At 43.0% G+C, this 25,051-nt stretch overlaps 5 protein-coding genes across 5 annotated transcripts in view; 3 read left to right on the top strand and 2 right to left on the bottom strand.

Moving 5' to 3' along the window:
• Nucleotides 1-458: 458 nt before the first annotated feature.
• LOC109483555 (E3 ubiquitin-protein ligase TRIM71-like) lies at nucleotides 459-2,883 on the bottom strand. Its single transcript, XM_019786589.1, has one exon. The coding sequence runs from the start codon at nucleotides 2,746-2,748 to the stop codon at nucleotides 499-501; it is 2,250 nt and encodes a 749-aa protein (XP_019642148.1). The 5' UTR covers nucleotides 2,749-2,883; the 3' UTR covers nucleotides 459-498.
• Nucleotides 2,884-3,210: 327 nt separating this feature from the next.
• Nucleotides 3,211-12,924, bottom strand: LOC109483508 (WD repeat-containing protein 70-like; the record flags this gene model as incomplete). The annotated part of the gene is made up of 19 exons (XM_019786537.1): nucleotides 3,211-3,548; nucleotides 3,950-4,112; nucleotides 4,546-4,665; nucleotides 5,119-5,198; nucleotides 5,590-5,690; nucleotides 6,056-6,194; nucleotides 6,701-6,785; nucleotides 7,054-7,153; nucleotides 7,317-7,352; nucleotides 7,773-7,914; nucleotides 8,294-8,370; nucleotides 8,837-8,990; nucleotides 9,501-9,634; nucleotides 10,408-10,467; nucleotides 10,743-10,859; nucleotides 11,199-11,389; nucleotides 11,711-11,800; nucleotides 12,068-12,124; nucleotides 12,765-12,924. Coding segments are annotated over 19 exons (2,118 nt in total), but the record flags the coding sequence as incomplete, so codon positions are not given.
• A 415-nt stretch (nucleotides 12,925-13,339) lies between these two features.
• On the top strand, nucleotides 13,340-15,984 carry LOC109483507. Its single transcript, XM_019786536.1, has 5 exons — nucleotides 13,340-13,603; nucleotides 14,210-14,288; nucleotides 14,615-14,779; nucleotides 15,448-15,563; nucleotides 15,792-15,984. The coding sequence occupies exons 1-5, from the start codon at nucleotides 13,340-13,342 to the stop codon at nucleotides 15,870-15,872; spliced, it is 705 nt and encodes a 234-aa protein (XP_019642095.1). The 3' UTR covers nucleotides 15,873-15,984.
• A 593-nt stretch (nucleotides 15,985-16,577) lies between these two features.
• On the top strand, nucleotides 16,578-19,337 carry LOC109483506 (protein rolling stone-like). The gene is made up of 3 exons (XM_019786535.1): nucleotides 16,578-16,583; nucleotides 17,818-18,378; nucleotides 19,043-19,337. The coding sequence occupies exons 1-3, from the start codon at nucleotides 16,578-16,580 to the stop codon at nucleotides 19,298-19,300; spliced, it is 825 nt and encodes a 274-aa protein (XP_019642094.1). The 3' UTR covers nucleotides 19,301-19,337.
• Nucleotides 19,338-22,255: 2,918 nt separating this feature from the next.
• LOC109483561 overlaps nucleotides 22,256-25,051 on the top strand; it is a 3,903-nt gene continuing 1,107 nt past the window's right edge. The window contains exons 1-2 of the mRNA XM_019786600.1: nucleotides 22,256-22,514; nucleotides 23,719-24,264. Of these exons, the coding sequence (XP_019642159.1) occupies nucleotides 22,428-22,514; nucleotides 23,719-24,264 (633 nt within the window). The 5' untranslated portion in view covers nucleotides 22,256-22,427. The remainder of the gene's footprint in view (nucleotides 22,515-23,718; nucleotides 24,265-25,051) is intronic.

Here is a 25,051-nt window from a genome sequence, read left to right as displayed (position 1 = left end):
AATTGCAGTGTTCTTTTAGCAAGGTACATGTACATAATTGTACATTTTGTACAAGTCATGTATGATGAGTATTACTTGTAAGAAATCACAACAGAGTTCTAACTTCAATCAAATATGCTTTAAGTTTTGTACAGCAAAGATTGAGATGAAAGAAGTAGGTGCAGTGTATACTATATGTAGTACTACATGTATTGTCAAAACCACAAATCCTACAATATATACAATATTTAAAAGTACAAGTACTGAACATATCATAGCAATTACACAGTCAGTGACATTACTAGTAATTTCCTACATGATAACTCATGACTTGTCACACGTTTTCTCTGAGAATGACACAAATGATTTGTATAATGTACCAGACTGAGTACTTGTTTTGCAATAAAACAAGCTTGAAGTCACAAGGAAAATGACTAAGAGTATACTTAAGACATCAACTTCAATACTTCCCATGAAAATTTGTAGAACAAAGCTAAAACATTTGAGAAATTTTGCTCCTCACATGTATCTGTACTTCCTGATACAGTGGTCAGCATAATCCACTACAAACACATGTCCATCCTCTGTCACAGCCACCCCGTGGGGTTTGTTCAGTTTGTCCCCATCACTGCTGATGGTGGACACCCAGGTGCCGTCTGGGCGGAACACCTGAAGCTTCTTGCCATGCTCTACACCACCTACATCAGACTTGTCCCCTACATTTGCCAGAACTATGTTCCCCCTGCTGTCAGCTGACACCCCTGTAGGACCCCACACTTGCTGAGGCTCCATGCCATGCTCCCCAAACTTGGTCATAAAGTTCAGACAGATATCAAACACCTGAACACAGTTCTGAAGCGTGTCTGCCACGATGATGTTACTTTCCTCATCCACACAGACAAAAGACACAGACTTGAACTGCCCCTCCCCTGGTCCCTGCCCTCCCACCTGTTTCACAAGCGTCCCATCCGCTTCCACAAACAGAAATATGTTCTGGCTAAAATCAGCTACAACAACCCCCCCATCCTTCTGTACTGCCAACCCACTAATGTTAGCGCAGTGCTCGCCCAGATGCAGTTTCTTCTGCAGCTCTCCTGATGGTGAAAACTTCATCACTTCTTCCCCACACTGCACAATTATGGTGCCATCGCTAGTCTGAACTGCAAGCGACTCTGGGTTAGAAGTTGTTGAAAACGAGAAGCAAAACTCCCCACTGATGTCAAACACCTGAACACGCTTGTTGAAAGTATCAGCAACATACAGCCTCTCCCCCCAGACTGCTACATCTAGAGGCCTGTCAAAATCACCCTCCTGGCTTCCCTTCTTCCCAAATTTTAAAACAGGGTTGTTACTTCTCACGTCCACAATTAAAGGGGCTGTACCCCTCCCCCAACCCCGCTTGCCCTCTGTAGCCACCCCCACCACATGCTTCCCTGATGTTTGCGGCCTCCACTCGGCTTCAAAACACCCCTCGCTGACTTTGGTGGTCTCTAACATAACGCACTGCCCCCCAGGAGAGGTGACAGTGACTTGTGGACTTCCCTGAACTTGGCCTTTCTCTGGCCTGAACACCACAGTAGTTGGCAGGCTTTCTACTGGGGCTTTTGTGACAACTAGCGGCTTACAAGTCAGGTTCAAGTCACACTTAATCTCACCACTAGGCTGGAACGTTACATGCTTTTTTAGTGGTTCGTGCTTGACCTGATTTGCGGTGTTACCAAGATGCTTCAGCCTGTTTTCTAGCTGTTTTTTAAGGGTCACAATCTCTGCATCACTGTTCCTAGCTAGAACATCTGTGCAGAACTTGACTCCTTCTTCGGTAGATCTCAAAGTCTCTTTGAAACCTTCTTTTTCCTTTGCCAGAGTTTCTAGCTGTGCCTCTTCCATCTTAGCTAGCTTGTCTATGACGTCCTGCTCTGCCTTGTCCAGTTTAGCCCTCAGCTGTACAAAATATTCCCGGATTTTGGTCCTCTCCGCTTGACAGTTTGCTGCGACACACTTCATTTCTTTCCCGATGGTGTCCCTTGTGTTCTTCAGGGTGTCGGTTGTGTCCTGGGTTTTCTGCACCAGTGTCTGTAGCTCATACTTGCACTTCTGAGCCAGTTCACTGATTTTTCGTGGACTGTGCTTCCAGCCCTCTCGGTGTTCAGTGACGGTGCAGTGTTGGCACACGAGCTTGGAGCAGGGCGCGCAGTAGAATGTTGTGCGCATGTCAGGGTGTTTTGAACAGTACTCCGCTCCTGTGAACTTTGCCCTACTGCTGGGGTTTGTCAGGTCATCCAGGGTGATTATGTAATGTTCCTTCAGGGCTGGTGAGTTTGTGTGTGCTGTTACACAGTTCCCACACAGCAGAAGCCTACAGTCACCGCATGTCCCCTCCACCTTCGCCCCAGACTTACACATCTCACACTTGGCTTCTTCGCTGTTCTGTAGCATCCTTGAGTTCAGCAAGTTCTTGATGTAGAAATTGGTAGGAAAACTGTCGACCGAATCTTCACCCTTTAGTGTTACCTGGTTCTGGCAGGTAGGGCAGGTGAACAGGCTCTCTTCCTTCTGTGCCGCTACGAGACACGTGGCACAGACAGAGTGAAGACATGGCAGGACTCGAGGGTCGTTGTAGGTGTTCTTGCAGGAAGAACAAGTGAGGGATTCCTCCATGAATTCTTCTTGTAGAGAGTCTGGTGAAGCCATTGCTCTTGAATTTTGGTCCTCAGAAATCCCACAAATTCTACCCAAAGAGTTCGAACGGAAAAGGACTTCAGCATACATGTAGCTGGTGTGTTGCGCCAAAGGACGGTTATACTTGCTATACCGATACAGATCAGTGGAAAAAATGGTGCCCAACACAATCTAAGCTACATCTAAGATAAGAGCTTTTCAGCGATTGGTTCAGGGTAAAAAATATGCAAACATTTTATTTGATTTTGTGTAGAACCTTTGACTTGTTACACTGGCAAGGCCAAAGGCCTCACACACGGGCAAAGTTTAAAATCTGGCACAATGGAAAAATCCTATATAAGTTCTGAGTTTGTATGTCACATGTTTCTGTTCAAACTTAAGTATTGATTTTTTTACCTCCACCAAAGAGGGTATGCTTTCAGCGCTGTACGTGGTTCCATTGTTTGTGTGTGGCTGAATTAATTTTCATGATACATGTACTTGGTATGCAAGTTTTGGAGCTCCTAATGTCTATTTTTTAAAAGAAAAACAATGCTATAGAAAATGGCAAAAAACTGCTCCATGTCACTATGATACAACAGAAACAACCTACATGTAGGTAGGTGTTAGTAAAACAAAGAACAAATTATTGAATTATACGTTCTGTGATCTTTTGGTCTCAACAAACAGGACATTGTCAACAAACATGACATACATTTAGGTACATGTGTTAGTAAAACAAATGACAAGTTGTACATTTATTACAGCCCCCCTCCCCCATGTTAGTTGTTTTCCCAGCTCATGCCAGTTTGAGTTTTTTCCAGGCCGGTGTTGTATCCTTCTCCTTGGCTTCCTGCTCGTCTATCTCCTGTTCTAGTGTCTTCTCTGCTAGCTTGGGGTCAGGCTGGGTTCTGTAAGGAGACAAGACATGTATACTGTCACAAAATATCAACAAGAATGTCAGTATTCATGGCGTTCAACCTTGCATGTTACGATATAACTTTTAAACATAGATAGCCAATTTCCAACTGCAAAGAAAACTTTTGAGAAAAAAAGAACTTTGTACAAGTACTACAAAAAGCAAGACGACTTCAACAAGGGCTATCATCCACCAGCAATCATGATGTTTATAACAAAACTTCACTTTGAAGGGAAGCTTCTAAGTGCAAAAATCAAGCTTAAGACTTCCACTCACAATTCAACAATTAAGACTCATATTACCATCCTCTACTTATACAACAACACAGAAATAATCTACGAATGAATATACAGTACTTGTCTTATATGTATTTGAACAAGGTAGAAATCTTACATTTTATACACATGTCCGAGGTACACAGGGTTTTCCTCGGCTTCTTTAGCGTGACGTAGGATCGACTCCCGTGGGTTGGAGTCATCGATGATGTTTGGTGCGATGGTTCGGGAGATGTAGGAAGACAGGGTACTGCCGGTAGCACCAAGTCTGCCACCAGCACCTGTGTAAGGGGGATAGTGATCATTTAGAAGCAGACTATAGACTCGTTCTCATTCAAATGTGCAAAATGCTGTCTCTTTACAACTAGATAGGAGCCAAATCACGGACCTCATCATTGATTTCTTCATTTTCCCACTACACTTACTATATTTTCTAAAGAATGTACCACAATACTACGTTTGGCTGATGACTTGGAATAAATTATAGCCTTGTGTTTGGAGAGATCTGTAACCTCTGTTACCCCAGATTTCTGTAACCTCCGTTACAGCTCAAGTATGACGGTGGTGAAGTTTAGATAGAGCCTCATGTAGCACAAGAAATTGCTAGGTTTCTAAGGGAATCAGCAAGGAAAAACTTCATTTCATGGAGATAACATTGGAAAAGATAATGGCAGAGAAGTAAAAGTAAGTATAATTATATTAGTATATACGTACCAGCTCCACTGACAGGCAGGTCAGGTCGGTGAGACCGGACGGGGTCAGAGCGATCCTTCACCAGCTGTTTCCACGCCATCCGACCACGCCGGTTCTCTCGGAATATCGGGAGGGCATGAGCTGTAGAGGCAACAAACAAAATACATTAAATCCTCAGTAGTTGTAAGTCTGGCATTTGTAAGGTACACATCAGCTTTGCATGTATGTATGTTTTACATCAACAGACCTACAAGGTCTTAAGCTACATGCCTTAAAATATAGAGTCACTTAATCCTATTCAGTCTAGCATTCCACAGTCTCCTATTTCTCGCTAACTGTTCAAAGGGTAGGTGTTCACAGTCCATCAGTAGGGATCCAGCAGGCTGGTTGTCTCGATCCTCCGCACACATAGGCTTTCTGGGTGCACCTGACAAGTCATGCCTACAGATTCCCCTCCCAACATCAGCTAACATGACTATAAAATATGTATCTCGCATACATGTAGTGGGATGGGAGTGAGCAACTCACATGTCCTACCAACCATCGTTTGTTTTAGTTGCTTTACATAATTCTTGTTGTAATGTTTGTACTTACGTGTGAGAATCTGCTCATGAACCACAGTCTCCACCTGTTTCATGCTCCTCTTGGTCTTCACAACACACTGTTTGGCTCCCCTGTGGTCCAACACAAAAATATTCTCTCACTGATGAACTTTCATGATAGGAAACAGTCATGATGAAATCATACTACATGTACTCAATCAAAAGGACAAAACAAAAGATACTGCAAGAACAAAACCTTAATAAAAACTGCAAAAAAATCCAGTTGTAGCATTGTACAAGTGCATTTCTATGCCAAGACTATAGCATACAGTAGAACATAATGGAAGAATTCATTCATATAAAACAACAGAAAACATGATAAAGTTTAAGACAAGGACCTCAGTGCTAAACATCAGCTTAGCTGCTAAGGCTCTGTTTGGTAAAAAAAAACTTTGCATATGCACAGGAATATACATGTATAAAAGAATGAGAAAAAAAGCTTGTGAAAACTTGTTTTACATACTTGTGGCTCTTGTTGGGATCGTAGAAGACCTTAGCCTTGCCGTTGCTGCAGCCCACAATGATCTGGTTTAACCTGTAATGCCACAGGCAACGGACAACACCCTGGAAAACAACACAGCACAAAATGTCAATGATAGCAAGTATTATACTGAGTGTGGTATGTGTATGACAATATCATTAGATTGACTTTTAATATGTATGATTGTGGCTGTTTTGAATATTTATACAGTCATGTAAAACATCTTTTCTTTTGCCATGTGAAACATAGTATCAGTACATGTAGTCAAGTGAAATGTTTTCCAACTTTGTGCATGTACTATAATTATATGTCATTTGAACTTACTGTGCATAGATGCTATATTAGAATATTGTCTGTATTGTTCCTATCAATATATTTTGTACTACAGTACTGGTCAATTAGGTGCTATATGGTAAATTAGACCCAGAGTCTAAGAAGAAGAACTTACAGTGTCCTGCAGTTCTATCTCGTCCACCGTCCTGAATGTCTCCCTGTCCAGGAACACCAGCTTGCCGTTCCCCTCTCCTTTCTTCACCTGTGTACCCGTCACCACCATCTTATCATCCGGGCTGAACGTGCAGTCAGTCCTGAAGTAAAGACATTCATTTAGTTAGTCACTCATTTATTCAGTCATTCATTCATTATCATCTGGGTTGAACGTGCAGTCAGTCCTGAGACAACAAAAGATAAATACAACAATTAAGGTTAGACATCCAGGTTGAACATGACATGATATAAATCAAGAAACTGGATATATACATGTACTCTTGAGAGTCAAATACACTGTTCTAGCCAGCGTCAATCTTTCTGTCATTTGACGAATTGACAGTATTTTGCCACTCATGATCGACTAAAATTCTGCCCAACCAGTCATCTTTGATGGACAATAGTCAGCATGTAAACTTTAAGATATGAAAAGAGAAGTAGTGTTTCAGACAGTCAAGATTTCAAAATTTTGCCCCAAGAGTCCCCTAGGATTGGCGTGCTTTTGGCACAAAATTTCAGGCTGGCCAGAACACTGATCAGACGTTTCAGTTAGTGATCTGAAAAGAGTTGTAAGTACATGTAGTGGTAAAAGCTGTGCTTGACATACATTGGGTAGAAACACTGCAGTTTGGTGGCGACATTCAGCGGTCTCTTGAAGCTCCGGATGTCCCACAGTTTCATAGTGTCATCTCCTAAAGTAAGAGGCAATGGAAAAATCCTTAAGCCATGGGTGATCAGATCCAATTTTCAAAGGGTACACAGATTGAACTTCTCTATTCAATCGTTCACCAACCATAATATGAAATTATTCACAGTGTACACTGGTTCCTTACTTTGCTGAGGGTTGAATGAAGTTATTTTGACTTGATGGTATAAACTCTATGAGCTACACTGTATTTCTAGGTTGTTGGTCTGGTACTCAATATTTGACTTGAAGTTCTTAAACTTGTGAATCCATACCTCCTCTTGAGAGCAGAGCTTTGTTATCATATGAGAAGCTCACACAGGTGATACCAGCTCCATTCTGATGGGCTGTTCTCTGGAGGAACTTAGTGTGGACCTGGGACAAGGGAGAATGGATAAAACGATAAGAAATTGACTCAAGAACAAAAACAAGATGTGGGCAGTGAGGAAAAATAACAACACTTAGTAGTAGACAGTGGAGTGCAAATACAAATGGATGAATCAAATTATAGGTAGTGTCTAGTCACAGTTGAACTTACATTCAGGTTAGCATCCCAGATTTGTATGGACCCATCCTGCAAGGCAAAATGTCATGTTATTGGACAGTATAATGATTTTGGATGTACTCTTAATCACAATTCAAACTCTATACCATAGAATGCTATACACCAACTTTTGAAAGGCTGGCTGATATGTGTATGCATTGCCTGATACACATGGAAAGAATAGCTGGTCCAAATCTTTTGAAAACAATGACGGTACACCTTGATGTGACTAAGGTGTACAGTCAAGAGACCAGATCATGTGTAGCTTTACAATTATCACACTGATTATTCCAAACAGACAGGCATTATTACAGACATTATTACAACAACAACAACAACAGACAGGACAGAGGCAAGTGGCGGGCTGCCATCAAGCCTCAGCATCAGTGTGCAAGCACGTCTAACCCTCGGATGATGGAGAACAACAGATGACAAACCAGTGAGACTAACCTCACATCCCCCCACGATGAGTTTCCCATCCCTGCTGAACCCACATGAGGTGACCCCAGTCTTCCTGCCCTGCTGAGATCGTGCCTTGAAGGCCGTCTTGTGCTTCTTACCCTCCGACTCTACGTCCCAGATTCGTACCGTGCTGAAATACAAACAAACAACAAATTTTACAGGACGCTATATGTACTTCAATACATCATACTTTAGACATTAGATGCATTTCAAAAGAACCATGCTATCTCTGGCTGTGATACTTGGTAAGTGAAAATCTATCTTAATATTGTTCCTTGATACGCTTATTATAACATGAATCAAAGTGATTTTGATGCAGTACTGCTTGCTAACTGAGGAGGTTGGCTTTATGTGGCCAAAAACACTCAATCCGGCAACAGATGTCCAAAGTCAGGGATGGTTGCAGCAAGTTTGTAAAAAAACTACACTACAGGTAATCTTTAAATATTATTATTAAGATTTGATATCTTAAAGAAAAGTTGTCAATCTAAAACTTTGTGCAGTCTTACCTGTCATCTGAACAAGTCAGGAAGAGTCCCTTTGTTCTTGGGTGCCAGCAGGCACAATTCAAGGAGGCTACATGGCCCTGTAGTGATGGGAAATTTATTTTTAGTTATTCATTCTTTTCTTTGTTAGTTGGTTCAATCAGTCAGTCATTTCTTCAGTCAAATGTCAGTAATTCAGTCCTCTGTTTTTTTTACTTTGTTCATTCATTCAATCAGTATTGCATTTGTTGTTTATTCTTTTCTTCAGTTATAGTAGTTTAACCTTCTCCCTGCTGCCTGACCTGTAACCATTATTGGGAGCCAAATGGCTACTTCAGCGCCACTTTACTAAAGGTTAAAAAGTAGAAACTGAACTGAACTGAAAAAAGTAGACAAACAAATCAACAAACAAACCTTGGTCTTATACTATTATGATACATTGTAGTTCGTCTGTGTTTGAAGTTAAAAACTTTTGATCCAACACAATAAAGTTCTCTCACCTAGGGGGGTCAGTCTACTGAGGAAGACCAGAGTGACTTAGGTTGAAAGCTCTAACTTTAAACAAACCTTAGTCTTAGCCATGTCCTGTAGATACTGGTCCCCTTTAGAACATTCAAGCACCTCAAAGCCGTCTCTGTCGTAAACCTTAGCCTGTGAGTTTCCTGCTGCTATCAGGATCATGTCTCCTGTTATGGTGTAGGCCAGGGACCTGATGTTGTGACTGCAGAGGAAAATATGATATTAGATCAACCAAAATGAAGATCATTCCTCCCACTATTACATGTATATTCGGTTATGGCATAGGCTGCTACATGTAATACATTCAACAGTTACCTACACAAACATCATTCCTCCCACAAATAAAAAGTGCATTGAGGGCATTTAGAAAAGGTACACTCAAGTCTAGTTACCAAGGTAAGAGTCATGTGTAGTCATATGTCAGTCATATGTCAGTACATCTGATTTGAACTTCTGTAGCTCAAAACATAAGGTGGCAAGTTGGTCTTGTGGTAACTTAGAGCTGTTGAGAATCTGTAGGTTCTGGGTTCAAATCCAAGGCCCAAATGTTCTGTCCTTGGAAAATGCACCTAACACCAATTTCCTCACTCGCTAAGGTCAAAATGAGTACCTAGCATTGAAAAGGGACTTCATCTCAGGTGTCCTGTGTTTGAGGAGAGCCACAACTTGAGTATGTTAAAGATCCCACCACACATATCGAAAACAGACTGACCATTCGCAGGGCTGAATCGTGCGGAAAGACTGCAGACTGGCGTCCATGGCAGCAAAGTCCCAAAACCGCAGGTCATAGTCATAACCTCCTGTGATCAGCCGTGACCCCGACGGGTCAAGGGCAAGGGCTGACACCTGTATATATAAGTTCAAAGATTCAAAGTACATGTAGACAATTTAGCAACCCTTAGAGATATCTGAGGACTTTTTCTTAATATTACTGCAATTGTGGGTATATGTCTGTCAAAACTGTGTGAAACTGAATTGTTAAACCTGTATAACCTTCAATGCAACACACCTGTCCAGCTTTGCAGGCATGTAGTGGCAGCAGATCATGTCATATTGAACAATTTGTTACAAGGTATGTATTATGAAGTAAGTTTAAACTGTAATTTCCAACACAACAAAAATTGGACTCACCCAAATTTTTCGACTGTACAACTCCAGTCTTTTTCAAGGAATGAGCAATCCACCGCTTCCGTGACGTCACGCAGATAACACACGTGACTCCGTGAGCAGTGGATCATAGGTTGCAGAAATAATCCTATGATCCACTGCTCACGAAGTCACGTGTGTTATCTGCGTGACGTCACGGAAGCGGTGGATTGCTCATTCCTTGAAAAAGACTGGAGTTGTACAGTCGAAAATTTGGGTGAGTCCAATTTTTGTTGTGTTGGAAATTACAGTTTAAACTTACTTCATAATGACTTCTACCAACACAGATGAACTTTCAAGATACAAGGTATGTACTTTTACCTTAAGTTGCTGTTTTGAGCTATCTTGAGGTTAAATTTGATCAAATTAAGTCTATATACCACACTTTATAAAAACTAACATGTTAGATAGAAGTCATCATGCCCTTTTGCCATTGTACAATATCATAGACATCTGTACAGAATTTTACAAACCGTTTTGTTGCCATGTTCCAAAGTGATCTCATGACTTGCAGGTATTCTCTTATTCAGAGGCTGAAAGAGAAAAGGAAATCATTAATTCTTTAAGAGTTTTTTTTTTACAGTTATGATGCTTCAACTTACAACAACACTACCTTCACAATATTCCCCTATTCTTATGGATCACAAAATCCTTACCCCAGTACATAGCTGTTCAAAACATTTCTTACATCATGTGCACATGTCTTTAAAACACCAATATGGCCAACACTAGATGACATCATACTATTCATAGTCACATGACTACAAAAATGCTTTATAGTGATTGGTCAAGACTTGCAATGACTCACATCCTCCTCCTCATCACCACCATCATCATCATCATCCTCATCACTGTCCCCGTCAGAGTTCTTGGGAGGCATCGGTGGACCAATGAACTCTTCTTCTGGTTCTTTCTTTATGTCTCCCTTTGGAAATAGTGATATGTATAACATTGTAATATCTGCTGTAAAAGGAAAAACTACATGTACATGTACTGTTCTTGCCTTACATGTACCAGTAGTATATGCTAGATACTCTCCAAGCAGAGGTTGGTGGGGACAATAGTAACCTTTCTATTATATTCCCAGTCTGTTTTGACAGAAAACGGCATATGATAGAAAGGTTACTATCGTCCCCGCCAACCTCTGCTCTGGTACATCTGCCTCATGTTACCAAAATGCCTACTGTCTATATCAGTGTACAAAATAAAGGCACTTTAGACTTTTCTTTAAGATCAAGCCCCTGGGGATTTTCGTAACTCTTACTTGAGTAGGTGGTAATGGTGGTCCTATCATTGCCTCATCTGAAGAGTCTGAATCATCTGAGTCTGAATCGGGTGCTGGTTTCTGGCTGGCTGAGGAGGTTGAGGGTTGGGGGCCAGGGCGGGGTCTGGCCATGGGAGGGGGCATCCTGTCCTCATCTGAACTGTCACTGTCTCTCGCTGCTGCTCTTTCCTCTGTGATAGGACAAGAACAAAGCACAAAAGTCAAGTCAAAGTTCCTTCCCGTACCTATACATGGTGCTTAGGGCAGCACCCATCTCTGTTTCTGTAGCCCCTGGGCCACACAGTTATGCAGCAGTGGCTATACTGGTACCGTACTGTATTGGTGTGTGTTTACCTCCCATACTTAGTACGGTTTTCCAAATACTGAGTTAGCACTGAGCTCAGGATGGCAATGCTGCATTGTAACACAGACAGACACATGTGCAGCTGCTAATAATCCAATTGCTATTGGGATTAGCAGTATGAAAGAAGAAAAGAAGAAGACGCTCTTACCGAACACCTTCCGTGACCTTTCCTGGGCTGTTTTTCTGGTCTGTTCAAGTATGGAGTCAAGGTCAAAGGTCCTCGCCTTCTTCTTTGTTCCTGGTTGTCAGATAAATGAATAAAATGATGGAGATAGTCAATAATAACAATGCGAATATGATGACAGAAAGCAAGGAGTGCAGGCGCTTTAAATTGAAGTAATTTCTAAAGAGAAACAATTCCTAATTTGACTTTCAGCATTGGCATTCAACTCTACTGGACTGCAAGAAGTACTTAGAAACTTGTGTGTATATAAAGATCATTGTAACTTATGTAAGCCTACAGCGTGATTTTATTTTAACAAAGAAGTTAGGGTTTAATACAAACCTCCGAAGGAGGAGAAACCCATGACCTTTGACATGTCTGTGTCCTCATCCATGTTGTCTGAAGTGAGAAAAAATGAAATCTTATGTCAATATATGGACAGATGTTGGCTTTGCTGTAGTGCATTAGTCAGAACACATTTTTGCTGAACTTACCTATACTGTTGGGTGTTGACATATATTGCTGTATGGGAGAAATTCCCATTGTTAAATTTATTAATACTTGCATGCTTTCTTGAGGAGTGTTGCGTATAGCTCTAATCTCCAAGCAGATACTTCTGTGGTCGCAAAAGACAGTATCAAATTGGCCAGGCAGCCATAATAAAGTCCAGTGTTGCGACCATCGAAACATCTGCTTGGAGATTATACTTTGATACTTTATATAATTCTTGTGTGGAAACCTTCTTGTGTGGAAACCTTCTTGTGTGGAAACGACTACAACACCGCATGATTCCTTTTCAGCACAGATCCACCCAAAACAGAGCTATAAAGTTAACGTTAGGTCACGACGTCTCGCCTGCGTGACGCGTGAGCAACAACAAACATGGGGAGGGGGGCAGGCAGAAAACATTTCCGAAACGACTTTTGGCTCCACTGGGAGAGGAACTCGTCATTTTAGAGCACAATTCAACATTTATCTATCAAAAGACTGTTTTGTACAATAAACTGGAGACAGAAAAGTACTAAAAAGACATACAAACCTTGATTTTCGACGCTGTCGTCGCGTTTTTGTGACGCCAAGCTTGGTTGACCCCTGTTGACCTCTGAATGACCTGACCCTCTTGAGTATCCTGATGACCCACATAGTACGTGTGCTTCCTGATGACCCACATAGTACTTGGTGTGTCCGCCTGTACCATATCACTCACGTATGGATGACAGTGTGTTTGGCCCAATTTTTGGGAACATTACGGGCTCATACCTTCTGGTTTTTCATTTAATAACCAAATTTTTGTGATTGGACAATGTACTAGTATTTGAATGAAAATTGAATGTTTCGGTCATTCAGTGGCATATCATACTAGCCTCTCAGGCTTCGGCCGGAAGCGGCAAACTGTACTCTCTAGCAGACCAACTCCTCTAGCATATTATCTCTCTCTATTTCAGTATTTGGCCAATTTCTACTCTTTCCAGTCGCCTTCCAAAGCCTGGTAGAGGCTAATATTATACGGTGGTTCAACGGTCAGTACTCGAAGGACAGCGAGTCCAAAGTCCGTCCGAGCGCACAGTCCCGTGACACACCTGCACACACAGAAACACACCTGTCCAAGGCAAGATGGGCCACCTTACGTTACCTATTCACGTCTTTTTCATACTCCTAACTGTATGTTACGGTCAAAAACATTGCTGCTACCCCAACCAGTACGACCTACATGAATCAGAAACTGGCTGGAGCTATGGACCAATAGGAGGGACGTCCTCTTACACTGGAACTCGGCGTGTGGCGTACGATTTCGTCAGCAAGAAGCTGGCGATCGAGGAAACAACCGACTCTGGAGGCGTGCGACAGTATTATAAGCAGATCTACGACTATCCAGAGGTATGGCGTGTATAAACGATTATCTCCAAGCAGATCCTAGGGTGGCAAAAAGACAGTATAAAATTGGCCAGGCAGTATTCATTGGCCAGAGAGGGCCCAATACGCCACCCATGGCCAATTTGATACTGTCTTTTGCCACCCTAGGATCTGCTTGGAGACTAGTGAAACGACATGTACAGGTCTTCAGATTGTCCTCTACATGTATATGGGTTGGTATGTTACGTCACACCCGCCATGTTGGTGGGGTGGATGGATCCAAGATGGCGACTTTCTGAATGATTTTGAAGTAGGAATTATAAGTATTCTTACCCTGATGTTCTCTGAATTCTCTGAATATACGTTGGTAAATCCCATGCATTACTGTTACTGTTGGAAAATCAACGTGTTTTGTATGTTTCCCATACAATGACTTAATCCATAGAAATGCTTTGATCCACCAATATGGCGGACATGAATTACGTCATAGTCACCTGACATTGTAACGTCACTGAAAGCTTTTTCATTGGCTGTTAATATATGTAGCGTCACCCAATCGACGTAATGTTTTCATAATTAGCTCTTTTAAAATTAATTCATGGTGATTTTTCTTCAATTTCTGTACTTCAGGGTGCCCATTATCTAATCATGGGGACGGACTGCTTTAAAACCAAACTGACAGGGGAGATGAAACAACACTGTATCCCAGGTAGGTCCATATTTTACCTGTCATTTACACTTAATACTTAAAGAAAGCGTCAATTTTAAGTTCAGTAGAGCCAATCTCCATATGGTTTCATAGTTGGGAAGACTGGAACACAAAGTACTTCATTTCACAAATTCTTAGACAATTTTTTTGTTGCTTCTTACATACAATGTATTACTTATGGATACATTTTGTACATTTTCATACATGTTTTCCATTTGTTACCTCACACTTCTGATCATACACTGTTACTTTTAAGTTAGATCTTATATTTAGATCTGTCGTTTTAGTCAGTGTTTTGTAGCAGTGTTTTTGCCATCTACCCACAGGACAAGCCCAGCACCTTGGCTCGTACGTGTACGGTGGGGTAGACTCCAGTTTGTTGGTGGACTCGTTCCTGTTCCAGACGATGGGAAACATGACGACTCACAGGGAGGTGACCCGGGTAGGCTGTCTGCCTGTACGCGAGCTGCACACGCACCTGGAACCTACTAGTAGGTTTTGGTATAACATCGAAACAGTTATTTTGGTGGCTGCACGAACACTTTCAAATTGGCCAGGCAGTATAATCTCCAAGCAGATCCTAGGGTGGAAAAAGACAGTATCAAATCGGCAAGACAGTATCATCGAAACACAGTATCAAATTGGCAAGACAGTATCATCGAAAGACAGTATTAAATTGGCAAGACAGTATCATCGAAAGACAGTATCAAATTGGCAAGACAGTATCATCGAAAGACAGTATCAAATTGGCCAGACAGTATCATCTCCAAGCATATCTTAGGGTGGCGAAAGACAGTATCAAATTGCCCAGGCTTTCTCCATTTGCCAGACGGTGACCATTTGCCACCTACTTGGCTGGAGTAAAAATACTAGTAGATACCAGAGGCCCAACTTTTGCTTGGATTTGGAGAGAAGGTATCTTTTGATGTATCCAGAACTGTGTTTTATCCAGGACCATTGAGAGGCACGGTTCTGGATAGTCCACGCGTATGTTCTGGATGGATGGTCCACGCGTATCCAGAACGAAAATCTACTTGTTTTGAATTTTCCCTGACAAGAAAAAGTAGTAACAATCAACCCAATGCAGTTTGAATTGATTATTTCTTCCTCAACAACTTTTGTGTTTAATAAGTTTAATTTATTTTTCTCCAATTCCCAGACAAGACGATAACCATGCAGTCTATGACGTATGAAGACGTCATCACCACTGCACCGGACCCAAGTGTGTTCACCCCTCCTGTTCCACCCTGTCCGCCCAGGCACCAGTTCTCACAGGTAAATATCCACTTCCTCAATATACTTTTGTCAGATACAAACTTGTAATATGAAGCCAGGTGATACACTGTTGCATGAATCATAAATGCTAATTGGAATGTTTTATGTTTCCCCATTTCTATGCCCTTCCTTTTCTTATTCAACATTGGATTTCGCTGTTGTGGGAAGATTTTTCTAAATCGTAGTTTCGTTGTAACTGTTAGAACAATGTTGTTTTCTTTTTACCAGAATATCCAAGACTCTCAACTCAAGCAGTGGATCGAAAAGACGAAAAGGGAGCAGCGAATCTCAGATCCTCCTCACCTCTGACAGGCCTCTCATCTGCAACTAGTGTCAGCACACCACAAGTGCACATGAACATTATCAACATCCAAGTGACAGTATAGACTTAAAAGCGTGGGACTGTGCGTTATAAACACAAACACTGTCCTATATGGTTACACCAATAACTCAAATAGATAATAAATAAGTTCAAATAAATATCGACAACACAACACTCAACAGTCCAAAATCTAGAAGCCAAACAATTTGCCGTTTTCTGTAGCCAAGAAACCATCTACGCCATTTGAACAGTCGCGCGTGTCAAGTACTGGTTTAGCAAGGTAAATACTAAACATGCCTTGACCCTTGGCAAATAAGGTCAAAGACCGCTAGGCGAGCGTGGTTATTGCTACAATCGATATCAATAAACGTTCCATCGAATCTGCCGTAGCAACCGTAGAATTGGAATCAACGTTCCATAGAATACTGGCCAGCAACCACAGGTTACAAGTGTACTGCCTACTTTATCACTTAAGTGCAATTTTGCGAGGTTTAATTTCTTACAGATTAATCAAACTTTGAACAGAGAGAATTTGAGTTTTGTGGTACGCGAGGCAACAAGACTAAATTAAGTTTTCAAACCATAAGATTAAGAGCTAAATTTTGATGAAATTTCCAAGACGTGTATCAACGTTAATCAAATTGCTTTGTGCGTTTTGTATCTTGAAGATCTCCGTGCACTGATTTGTCACAATGAAGGTCAGCCAGTGTTTTATGTCCTTGTCGGACCATGCATGCTTAGTGACGTCAGCTCAGGTGTTGCATAGAGACGCCCCCAGGTCACGCTCTATATATAGCTAGTGCACGAGTGATTGCTCACTGAGAGTGCACGACTCGGTACAGTATTTGAGGGGGACGAGACAAAATGGCTTGTCGGGGGCGGCTTCGGCAGGAATTTCGGCTCAAGTCGTTTGGTCTGGATCACGGAGAGTGCCACGACTTTACCAGAAGCCCGGTAATACCTGGTTATGTTTGTAGTACGATCGTAAACTATAGGCAGTCGTGGGGTAGTCGTAATAACGTCCTTGGCCGTACGAAATGTAGTTGTCTTGCTTACATGTTACGGGAAACGTTATTGTCTTAGATTCGTGTGGGCGTTTGGGTATGTCACACCCTGCTTGAAAATTCAACGACATCGAAACCGTAAGACCCCCATCTTTGTTAAGTTACAGAAGATAACAGTACGAAAACAGCACAACTGGAGTATAATTGTAAATATGTACATGTAAAGAAAGGCGAAAGGCGTCATTGCAATGTTGTAAAGGCGAACAAAGAACCGTATCTTGAACCCAATTTGATAAAGAGCTGCAGGCTACACATGCCTTCCTTGTTAAGCACAACAGTGGGTACTTGTGTTTCAGACTTTTAGCTGATTGCACCATTGTTTACCAGACACTGGCGCCTGTACATGATACTAAGGTGTGAACAGGCGACACGCTTGAAATCTGCCAAGTCATTAGCGTTATGTTTGAACTTGTGAATATCTGAAGGAAGTGACACTGAAAGGAGTGGCGGATTTCACTGGAAACGTCCGGATAACATCTCTGTAATCTATCCAGTAGTAGACTTTGAATTCCTATGAGTATTGTTTACCTGGATGTCTGACCTCCATGTGTGTGTGTGTGTGTGTCTGCGTGTGTACATGTGCGTGTGTGAGTGTATGTGTGTGTGCGTGTGAGTGTGTGTATGTGTTTTCAGTGCAATTTCTATATGCTCTCTCAGAGGGCGAGAGAGTCAGGTCTGCCATCTCTGATAGCAATGTTGCTGTCTGTACAGAGACATTTTGCATATCAATTGAAACATTTACCTTTCTTTAATATCGTCTGCATGCACTGTCCTAACTATTATAGGTATGGCTGAACCTCTGGGAAGAGTCCTGGCTATGTTTAAAACTTTTAAATCTGTCCTTAACATATCTGTTTTGGTCTTACAGTGGTTCACCAGCCCAGCACCGTTTGTCGTCTACCGTACAGTGATATGCCTGTACCAGATCTGTACCTATGCCACAGCCCACTCGCTGTACGGCATCAGCCCCAAATCGCTGATCTACCTTACCGAACTGGGTTACATCATCCTTACCGCGCACTCCATCGTCAGCGCCATTCTCTGCTTCCTCGACTTCTTCGGCAGCCGATGTTGCACGAAATCACCCGAAGACCACCCGAAAACAGCCGAAGATCATCCGACTTTTCCCGACGAGGGCTTCTCGGCAACGAGGTCTACCGACGCCATACACCAGACGAGCCAATCGCTCACACTCCCTTGGTACTACAAAGGGTACTGGGTCTTGTACAATGTGGCTTTCAGCACTGGGTTGTACATCACGATTGCTTTCTGGGCACTGCTCGCGGATGACGAAGGTGCCTACAGTATTCTGTTCCATGCCATCAACACAGTTGTTATCGTGATTGAGGTGTTGGTCACCGGTTTGCCCTACCGTCTGCTCCACCTCGTCTACCCGTCGGCCTTTGGGTTTGCGTACATGCTCTTTACGGTAATGAAACAAAGTTTATTGCAAATTCAGATGAAAGTTCATCTGTGTTGGTAGTTACATGTTTAAAGTAAAGTTAAAACTTTTGGTCCAACACAAAAAATTATCTCACCTAGAGCTTTCGACCAGTCACTCTGGTCTTCCTCAGTAGACCATTGCAAGTTCTTACCCGTAGGCTAATTGCAGGTACATGTAGCATGAAAATAAAGTATGGACAATTTTGTTGAATAACAATATAGTATGTGACTACTCTAACTACTAAACACTAAACTGTAAGTTATTGGGTTGGACTTCTTTTACCGAGACAGTGGAAGACGAATTTTAATGATCCCACATTTTCTATAATGTGTGGGTTTTGTGATGTTAAGAGGAGAGTAGTTTCCTTTTGTCTGCACACGTGGAGAACTTATTTTTAGGATGGGATGGAAAAACAAAACAGGTCCTTTCTTTCGTGATCGTAGAAGAGTAGCCAGGCAGGCTATGCTGTCTATATGCAATAAGAAAATAGCACATGAAAGCTCCCAAAGACCATGAAGACCACCAAACCCCCCAGTTTTTTGCATGCTATGGAGGCTAGTACAAATGTAGAAGGGGCAGTTTGAAATAAAATATGTTTCGTCTTCCACCTTGTTTGACATGCAATATTTACAAGTTCTTTCTCACACAGGTGATCTACTGGGCGGGGGGCGGTACCGACTTCTTCGACAGACCCTGGATCTACCCGGTCATAGATTACGGAGGAAACCCGGCTCTCGCCGCCGGTGTCGCCGCTGGCAGCGTCTTGGTGGCCATCCCGCTGTGTCACGTGATCCTATTCGGTCTCGCGCTTGCTCGCGAGATGTTGTCAGGTCTCGTAAAAGGACGCATGCGCAGCGCATCCATCAGTGTTCGAATGGAACAGCACCGAACGGAAGAACGTGCATAAAATCTATCATGAAAGTTCATCTCTGTTGGTAGTTACATGTTCAGAGTTGGTCCAACACAAAAAATTTTCTCTCACCTAGAGCTTTCGACCAGTCACTCTGGTCTTCCTCAGTAGACTGACCCAGTGAAGCAACCGCGACGGTGGCCGACATAGTCTACGAGATACCTTTGACACAGTGTCGACGTCACACTTCAAAGAAGCCACGTGACAAGCTTTACTGGGTCAGTCTACTGAGGAAGACCAGAGTGACTGGTCGAAAGCTCTTGGTGAGAGAACTTGTTTGTGTTGAACCAAAAGTTTTAACTCAAAACGTGCCTGAAACCTCTTCAACGTGTCTCTTTTTTTCTGTACGATTTTAATTAGCGTGACTACTAAAGTAGGTTTTTTATAAGTGGTGGAATTGAAAAGTGTGTTGTAGTTACCATTTGAAGGACTGTCTCGTGGAAAATGCCATAACAACTTTTCAGTGGATAGAAAAGACGAAAAGGAAACAGCAAATCTCAGAGCCTCAACTCTAACAAAGCTCTCATCTGCAACTCCACAACTGTACATCAACACTATTAACCTCTAAGTGGCATTAGACTGTGCGTTATTGTAAAAAAAATTCAGACTGTCTCATATTGTTACACCAGTAACTCGTAATAAGCAAGGACGTTCTTGTAATAAGGAATAACAGACCAAAACCCAGAAACCCAAGCAACAATCTACACCGGTTGAACTGCAGCACGTGCCAAGTATAACATGGCAAAATAAACATGCCTTGACCCAAGGCAAACAAGGACAAACACAAGGTCAAAGACCGCTACAGTCAATTAACGTTCCATCGAATGTGCCGTAGCAACCGTAGAATTCGAATCAACGTTCCATCGAATACCGGTCAGCAACTAGAGGTTCCAAGTGTACTACCTACTTTATCACTGAAGTTCAATTTTGCGAGGCTTAAATCCATACAACTTAAACTTAGAAACTTTGAAACGTCGAAATTTTAGAACTGATAGAATACCAGTTTCATGGTACGCGAAGCGACAAGACTTAGATTAAGATTAAGAGCTAAACTTTGATTAAATTTCCAAGACTTACATCAACATAATCAATTGCTGTATGTGTTTTGTATTTTCAAGATCTCTTTGCACTGATTTGTCACAATGAACGTGAAGCACTATCTGTTTTATGTTCTTGTCGGGCCATGTATGCTTACACCCCCATTCCACTTAGACGGCGCTCTCTCTGCGACCTGAAATTGGCCAAAGCGCGGAAAGAGCGCCAAGGTCGCGATGGGAGCGCGATGAGAGCGCCATGAGCGCCGTCACCCCAGCGATGGTAAGGAACAGGTCATACGGACATACCATCGCCATGAGAGCGCCGAGAACGGCGATGCAACGATGAGCGCCGTGAGAGAGCGAAGAGAGCGCCGCAAGAGCGTGAAGCGAGCGCCATGAGAGCGCGTAAAGGCCCCAACATTAATTTAGATACAAAAACGTGACCTCGGCACTCTCACGGCGCTCTCTCCGCGCTCCGAACAATTCCAGGTCGCAGAGAGAGCACATAGAACGCACAGAGGAGCGCAGTGAGAGCGCCACTAAGTGGAATGGGGGCCTTAGTGACGTCAGCTCAGGTGTTGCATAGAGACGGCCCCAGGTCAGGTCACATGTTACACTCACGTTCTAGTGCACGTCTGGGCACAGTATCGGAGGGGGACGAGACAAAATGGATTTCCGGGGGCGGCTTCGGCAGGAATTTCGGCTCAAGTCGTTTGGTCTGGATCACAGAGAGCGCCACGACTTTACCAGAAGCCCGGTAAGACCCTGGTTATGGTTGTAGTACGATCGTATGTAGTCGGGCATGTGTCGCATGACATTTTAGTTGTCTTGTTTACATGTTAGAAAGACGTTGACTTGGATCCTTGTCACTGTTTGGGTCTTCCGCAGCCAGCTTAAAAATTCAACAGCATCAAAATCGTACAACTTTGTAAAGTTGCAGAAGATAACCGCACGAAAAGAGAAAAAACTAGATTGCATACATGTATATGAAAAAAAGAGCAAGGCGTCTTTGTAATGGTGTAAAGGCGAACAAAGACCGTAAGTAACTCTACCTTTTCACCCATTTTGATAAAGAGCTGCAGGTTACTGACGTACCTTCTTTGAACAACATTGGGGTACTTAAGTTTCAGGCTTCACATTGTTTACCAGACACTGGCACTTGTACATGATACACCGGCGTGAAGTTCAACATAATCTGCCAAGTCATTTCTATCCTTATGTATATCTCAAAGTTTAAATATCCGAAGGAAAATGTACATGTGTGTGTGTTCATGTTTGTGTATTGGTCTGATTTAGCTAGCTGTCGCCGCGCCGCGTGCCTGAGAAGCTGTGTGTCACACCGAAGGGCGGTTATTTTTTTTATACATGTACTGGTAGATACAGATAGGGTTATCTAGGTTGAAAGGGTTTTTCATTCTTCCATGTATCTGGCTTTTACCTAACCTAAGCGCCGTTGTTCTGATCTTGCAGTGGTTCAGGAGGCCAATACACTTCCTGGTGTACCGTGCGGTGATATGCCTATACCAGATCTGCACCTACGCGACTACCAAAGCGCTGTACGGCATCAGTGCCAAGTCTCTGATCTACCTTACCGAGCTGGGTTACATCATCCTCACAGCGCATTCAATCGTCGGCGCTTGGCTGTGCTTCCTGGACTTGTACGGAAGCCGATGTTTCCCGAAATCACCCGAGGTTTATCCGACTTTTCCTGACGAGGGTTTCTCGACAACGAGGTCTACCGATGCCATTCACCAAACAAGCCAACCGCGCACACTTTCGCAGTATTACAAATGGTACTGGGTCTTGTACAATGTGGCTTTTGGCATTGGGGTGTACATCACGATTGCATATTGGGCACTGCTTGCTGACAGTTATGGCCCCAGCAGTATTCTGTTTCACGCCTGTGGTTGGTGGCCAATATTCTATGGAAAGTTGATTCCAATTCTACGGTTACTACGGCGCATTCGATGGAACGTTTAGTGACGTCAGCTCAGGTGTTGCATAGAGACGGCCGCAGGTCAGGTCACATGTAAGGCCCACGCTCTAGTGCACGTCTGGGTACACTTATCGGAGGGGGACGAGACAAAATGGATTCCCAGGGACTTCGGAAGGAATTCCAACTCAAGTTGATGCGTCTGGATCACGGAGAGCCCCACGACTTTACCAGAAGCCCGGTAAGACCCTGATTATGGTTGTGCTACGATCGCAAACTGTGGGTATTCTTGGTGTAGTCGTGTATACATCGCACGACACTTAGTTGTCTTGTTTACATGTTACGGAAGACGCTGCCTTAGAGTTCGTTTGTTTCGCAAACCGCCTTTAGGCGTAACACACCAGTTTTGTACGTGTACGTACATGTACAAGCTGCGTAAGACCGGACTGTAAGGTTTGAGCCAGGAAGGTCCCCTACTCTTTTCGATAAGTGCGGTGGGTGGGGTGTGGCTCTCCCCAAACACGGGACCTCCATTTAACGTCCTATTCAATGGACGTCTCTAACGGAAGCTAGGTACTCATCGTGTTAAGTGCCTTTCCCAAGGGCACATGATCGGTGACATGGGCAGGATTCGAACTCGCGGTCTTGTGAGCCGAACACGCTACCGACTGCGCCTCAAGACCACACATTAGTTAGATCCTTGTCACCTGTTGGGTCTGCCACAACCAGCTTGAAAATTCAACCACATCAAAATCGTTCGAATCTCTTTCTAAAGTTGCAGAAGATAACCGTACGAAAACAGAAAAAAAATAGATCTCATAATTGCATACGTGTATATAAAAAACAGAGCAAGGCGTCTTTGTAATGGAGTAAAGGCGAACAAAGCCGTTAAGTAACTCTAGCTGCAGGCTACTGGCGCACCTTCTTTGAACAACATTGGGGTAGTCATGTTTCAGGGTTTCCATTGTTTACCAGACACTGGCGCCTGTACATGTTATACACCGGCGTGAACATGCGACACGCTTGAAATCTGCCAAGTCATTTCTAGCCTTATGTGTATCTCAACGTTTAAATATCCAAAGGAAAGGGTGTATGTGTGTCTGTGTGCATCTTTGTGGACATATGTGTGTGTGCATGTGTGTATGTGTGTCTGTGCCCATTCCTGTGTGTTAGTATACGTGTGTATGTGTATGTGTGTGTGTGTGTGTGTGTGTGTGTGTGTGTGTGTGTGTGTGTACGTCGTTCGGTGTGATTTAGCTAGCTGTCGCCGCACCGCGTGCCTGAGAAGCTGGTGTGTTACGCCGAAGGGCGGTTATTATTTTTATACATGTACTGGCTATACCGATACAGATAGGGTTATCTAATAGGAGGTTGAAATGGTTATTCATTCTTCCATGCATCTGCCTTTTACCTTAAACCTGAGCGCCGTTGTTCTAATCTTGCAGTGGTTCAGCAGCCCAAAGTGGTACTTGGTCTACCGTACAGTGATATGCCTGTACCAGATCTGCACCTACGCGACTACCAAAGCGCTGTACGGCATCAGTGCCAGGACTCTCTTCTACCTTACCGACCTGGGCTACATCATCCTCACAGCGCACTCCATCGTAGGCGCCTGGCTTTGTTTTCGCGACTCGTACGGCGGCCGATCTTACCCGAAATCGTCCGACGATCGTCCGAGTTTTCCCGACAATGACGTGCGGACCACGACGAGGTCTACCGACGCAACTCACCAAACGAGTCAACCGATCACTGCACTTTCGCTGTACCACAAAGGGTACTGGGTCTTGTACAATGTGGCTTTCGCCATTGGGTTGTACATCACGATTGGTTTCTGGGCAGTGCCCGGAGGCAACGTAGACCCCCACAGTATTCTCTTTAACGTCATGAACTCAGTTGTTATCGTGATTGACGTTTTCGTCAGTGGACTGCAGTACCGCCTGATGCACCTGGTCTACCCGTCGGCATTTGGGTTCGCGTACATGGTCTTTGTGGTAAGAAAAGAAAGTTCATTATGTTTACCGACGGAAAACATCCTGTTTTTGCTGTATTTCTTCTCTTCTTCCGTTCCAAACACTGACCTCTGGCTTGGTCAATGACCTGAACCAGACTGTCTCTCACCATGGTAACTGGTGTTGGGTTACATAATGCAATTTTATAGTACTAGTAGGAGGGATTTACTAGCTAAGGAAAACATATTGTTTTAGCTAAGTTTCCTCTTCTTCTTCTTCCCAACACTGACCTCTGACTTGGTCACTGACCTGAATCAGATTGTCTCTCACCACGGTAACTAGTGTTGGGTTACATAATGCAATTTTATAGTACTAGTAGGAGGGATTTACTAGACTAGCTAAGGAAAACATATTGTTTTAGCTACGTTTCCTCTTCTTCTGTTTAAGCACTGACCTCTGACCTGGCCAATAACCTAATTTGTTGACGTCTCTCACCATGGTAACTGGTGTTGGGTTACATAATGTTGCAATTTTATACTAGGAGGGATTTATACTTCTGTCTGACAATATATATGAATGTGTTTGAGTAAGAATTAACAGGGCAGACCATATGCGAAGGTAAACATTATGCGTTCCTAGGGGGGGGGTCCGGTTTTTAAAAATGAACCTTCTAAAATGGCATTTCGTGCATTTTTGAGAGGATTTCCAAGAAAAAAATCAGAGATAAATTTTTATTCAATGACAAGGGGAGCAGTTTTTCTACGATTCCAGTCCATCTTTTCAAGAAAAATCTTGGACCTTCACATAAAAAGTGGACCAAAAAGTGGAC

The sequence above is a fragment of the Branchiostoma belcheri genome, unplaced genomic scaffold (assembly GCF_001625305.1).
Source record: "Branchiostoma belcheri isolate BF01 breed outbred unplaced genomic scaffold, Haploidv18h27 scaffold65, whole genome shotgun sequence".
Lineage (NCBI taxonomy): Eukaryota > Metazoa > Chordata > Leptocardii > Amphioxiformes > Branchiostomatidae > Branchiostoma > Branchiostoma belcheri.
The sequence above is the reverse complement of the archived record's forward strand: the minus strand, read 5'-3'. Positions and strand labels throughout refer to the sequence as shown.

Excerpts from the sequence above, each read along its gene's own strand:
- LOC109483555 (XM_019786589.1), bottom strand. The coding sequence starts at position 2,748 with ATGTATGCTGAAGTCCTTTTCCGTTCGAACTCTTTGGGTAGAATTTGT.
- LOC109483507 (XM_019786536.1), top strand. The coding sequence starts at position 13,340 with ATGGGCCACCTTACGTTACCTATTCACGTCTTTTTCATACTCCTAACT. Across the intron at positions 14,289-14,614 it reads GAAACAACACTGTATCCCAG|GACAAGCCCAGCACCTTGGC; the intron begins GTAGGTCCATAT and ends ATCTACCCACAG. Across the intron at positions 14,780-15,447 it reads CACGCACCTGGAACCTACTA|ACAAGACGATAACCATGCAG; the intron begins GTAGGTTTTGGT and ends TCCAATTCCCAG.
- LOC109483506 (XM_019786535.1), top strand. Across the intron at positions 18,379-19,042 it reads TTGCGTACATGCTCTTTACG|GTGATCTACTGGGCGGGGGG; the intron begins GTAATGAAACAA and ends TTTCTCACACAG.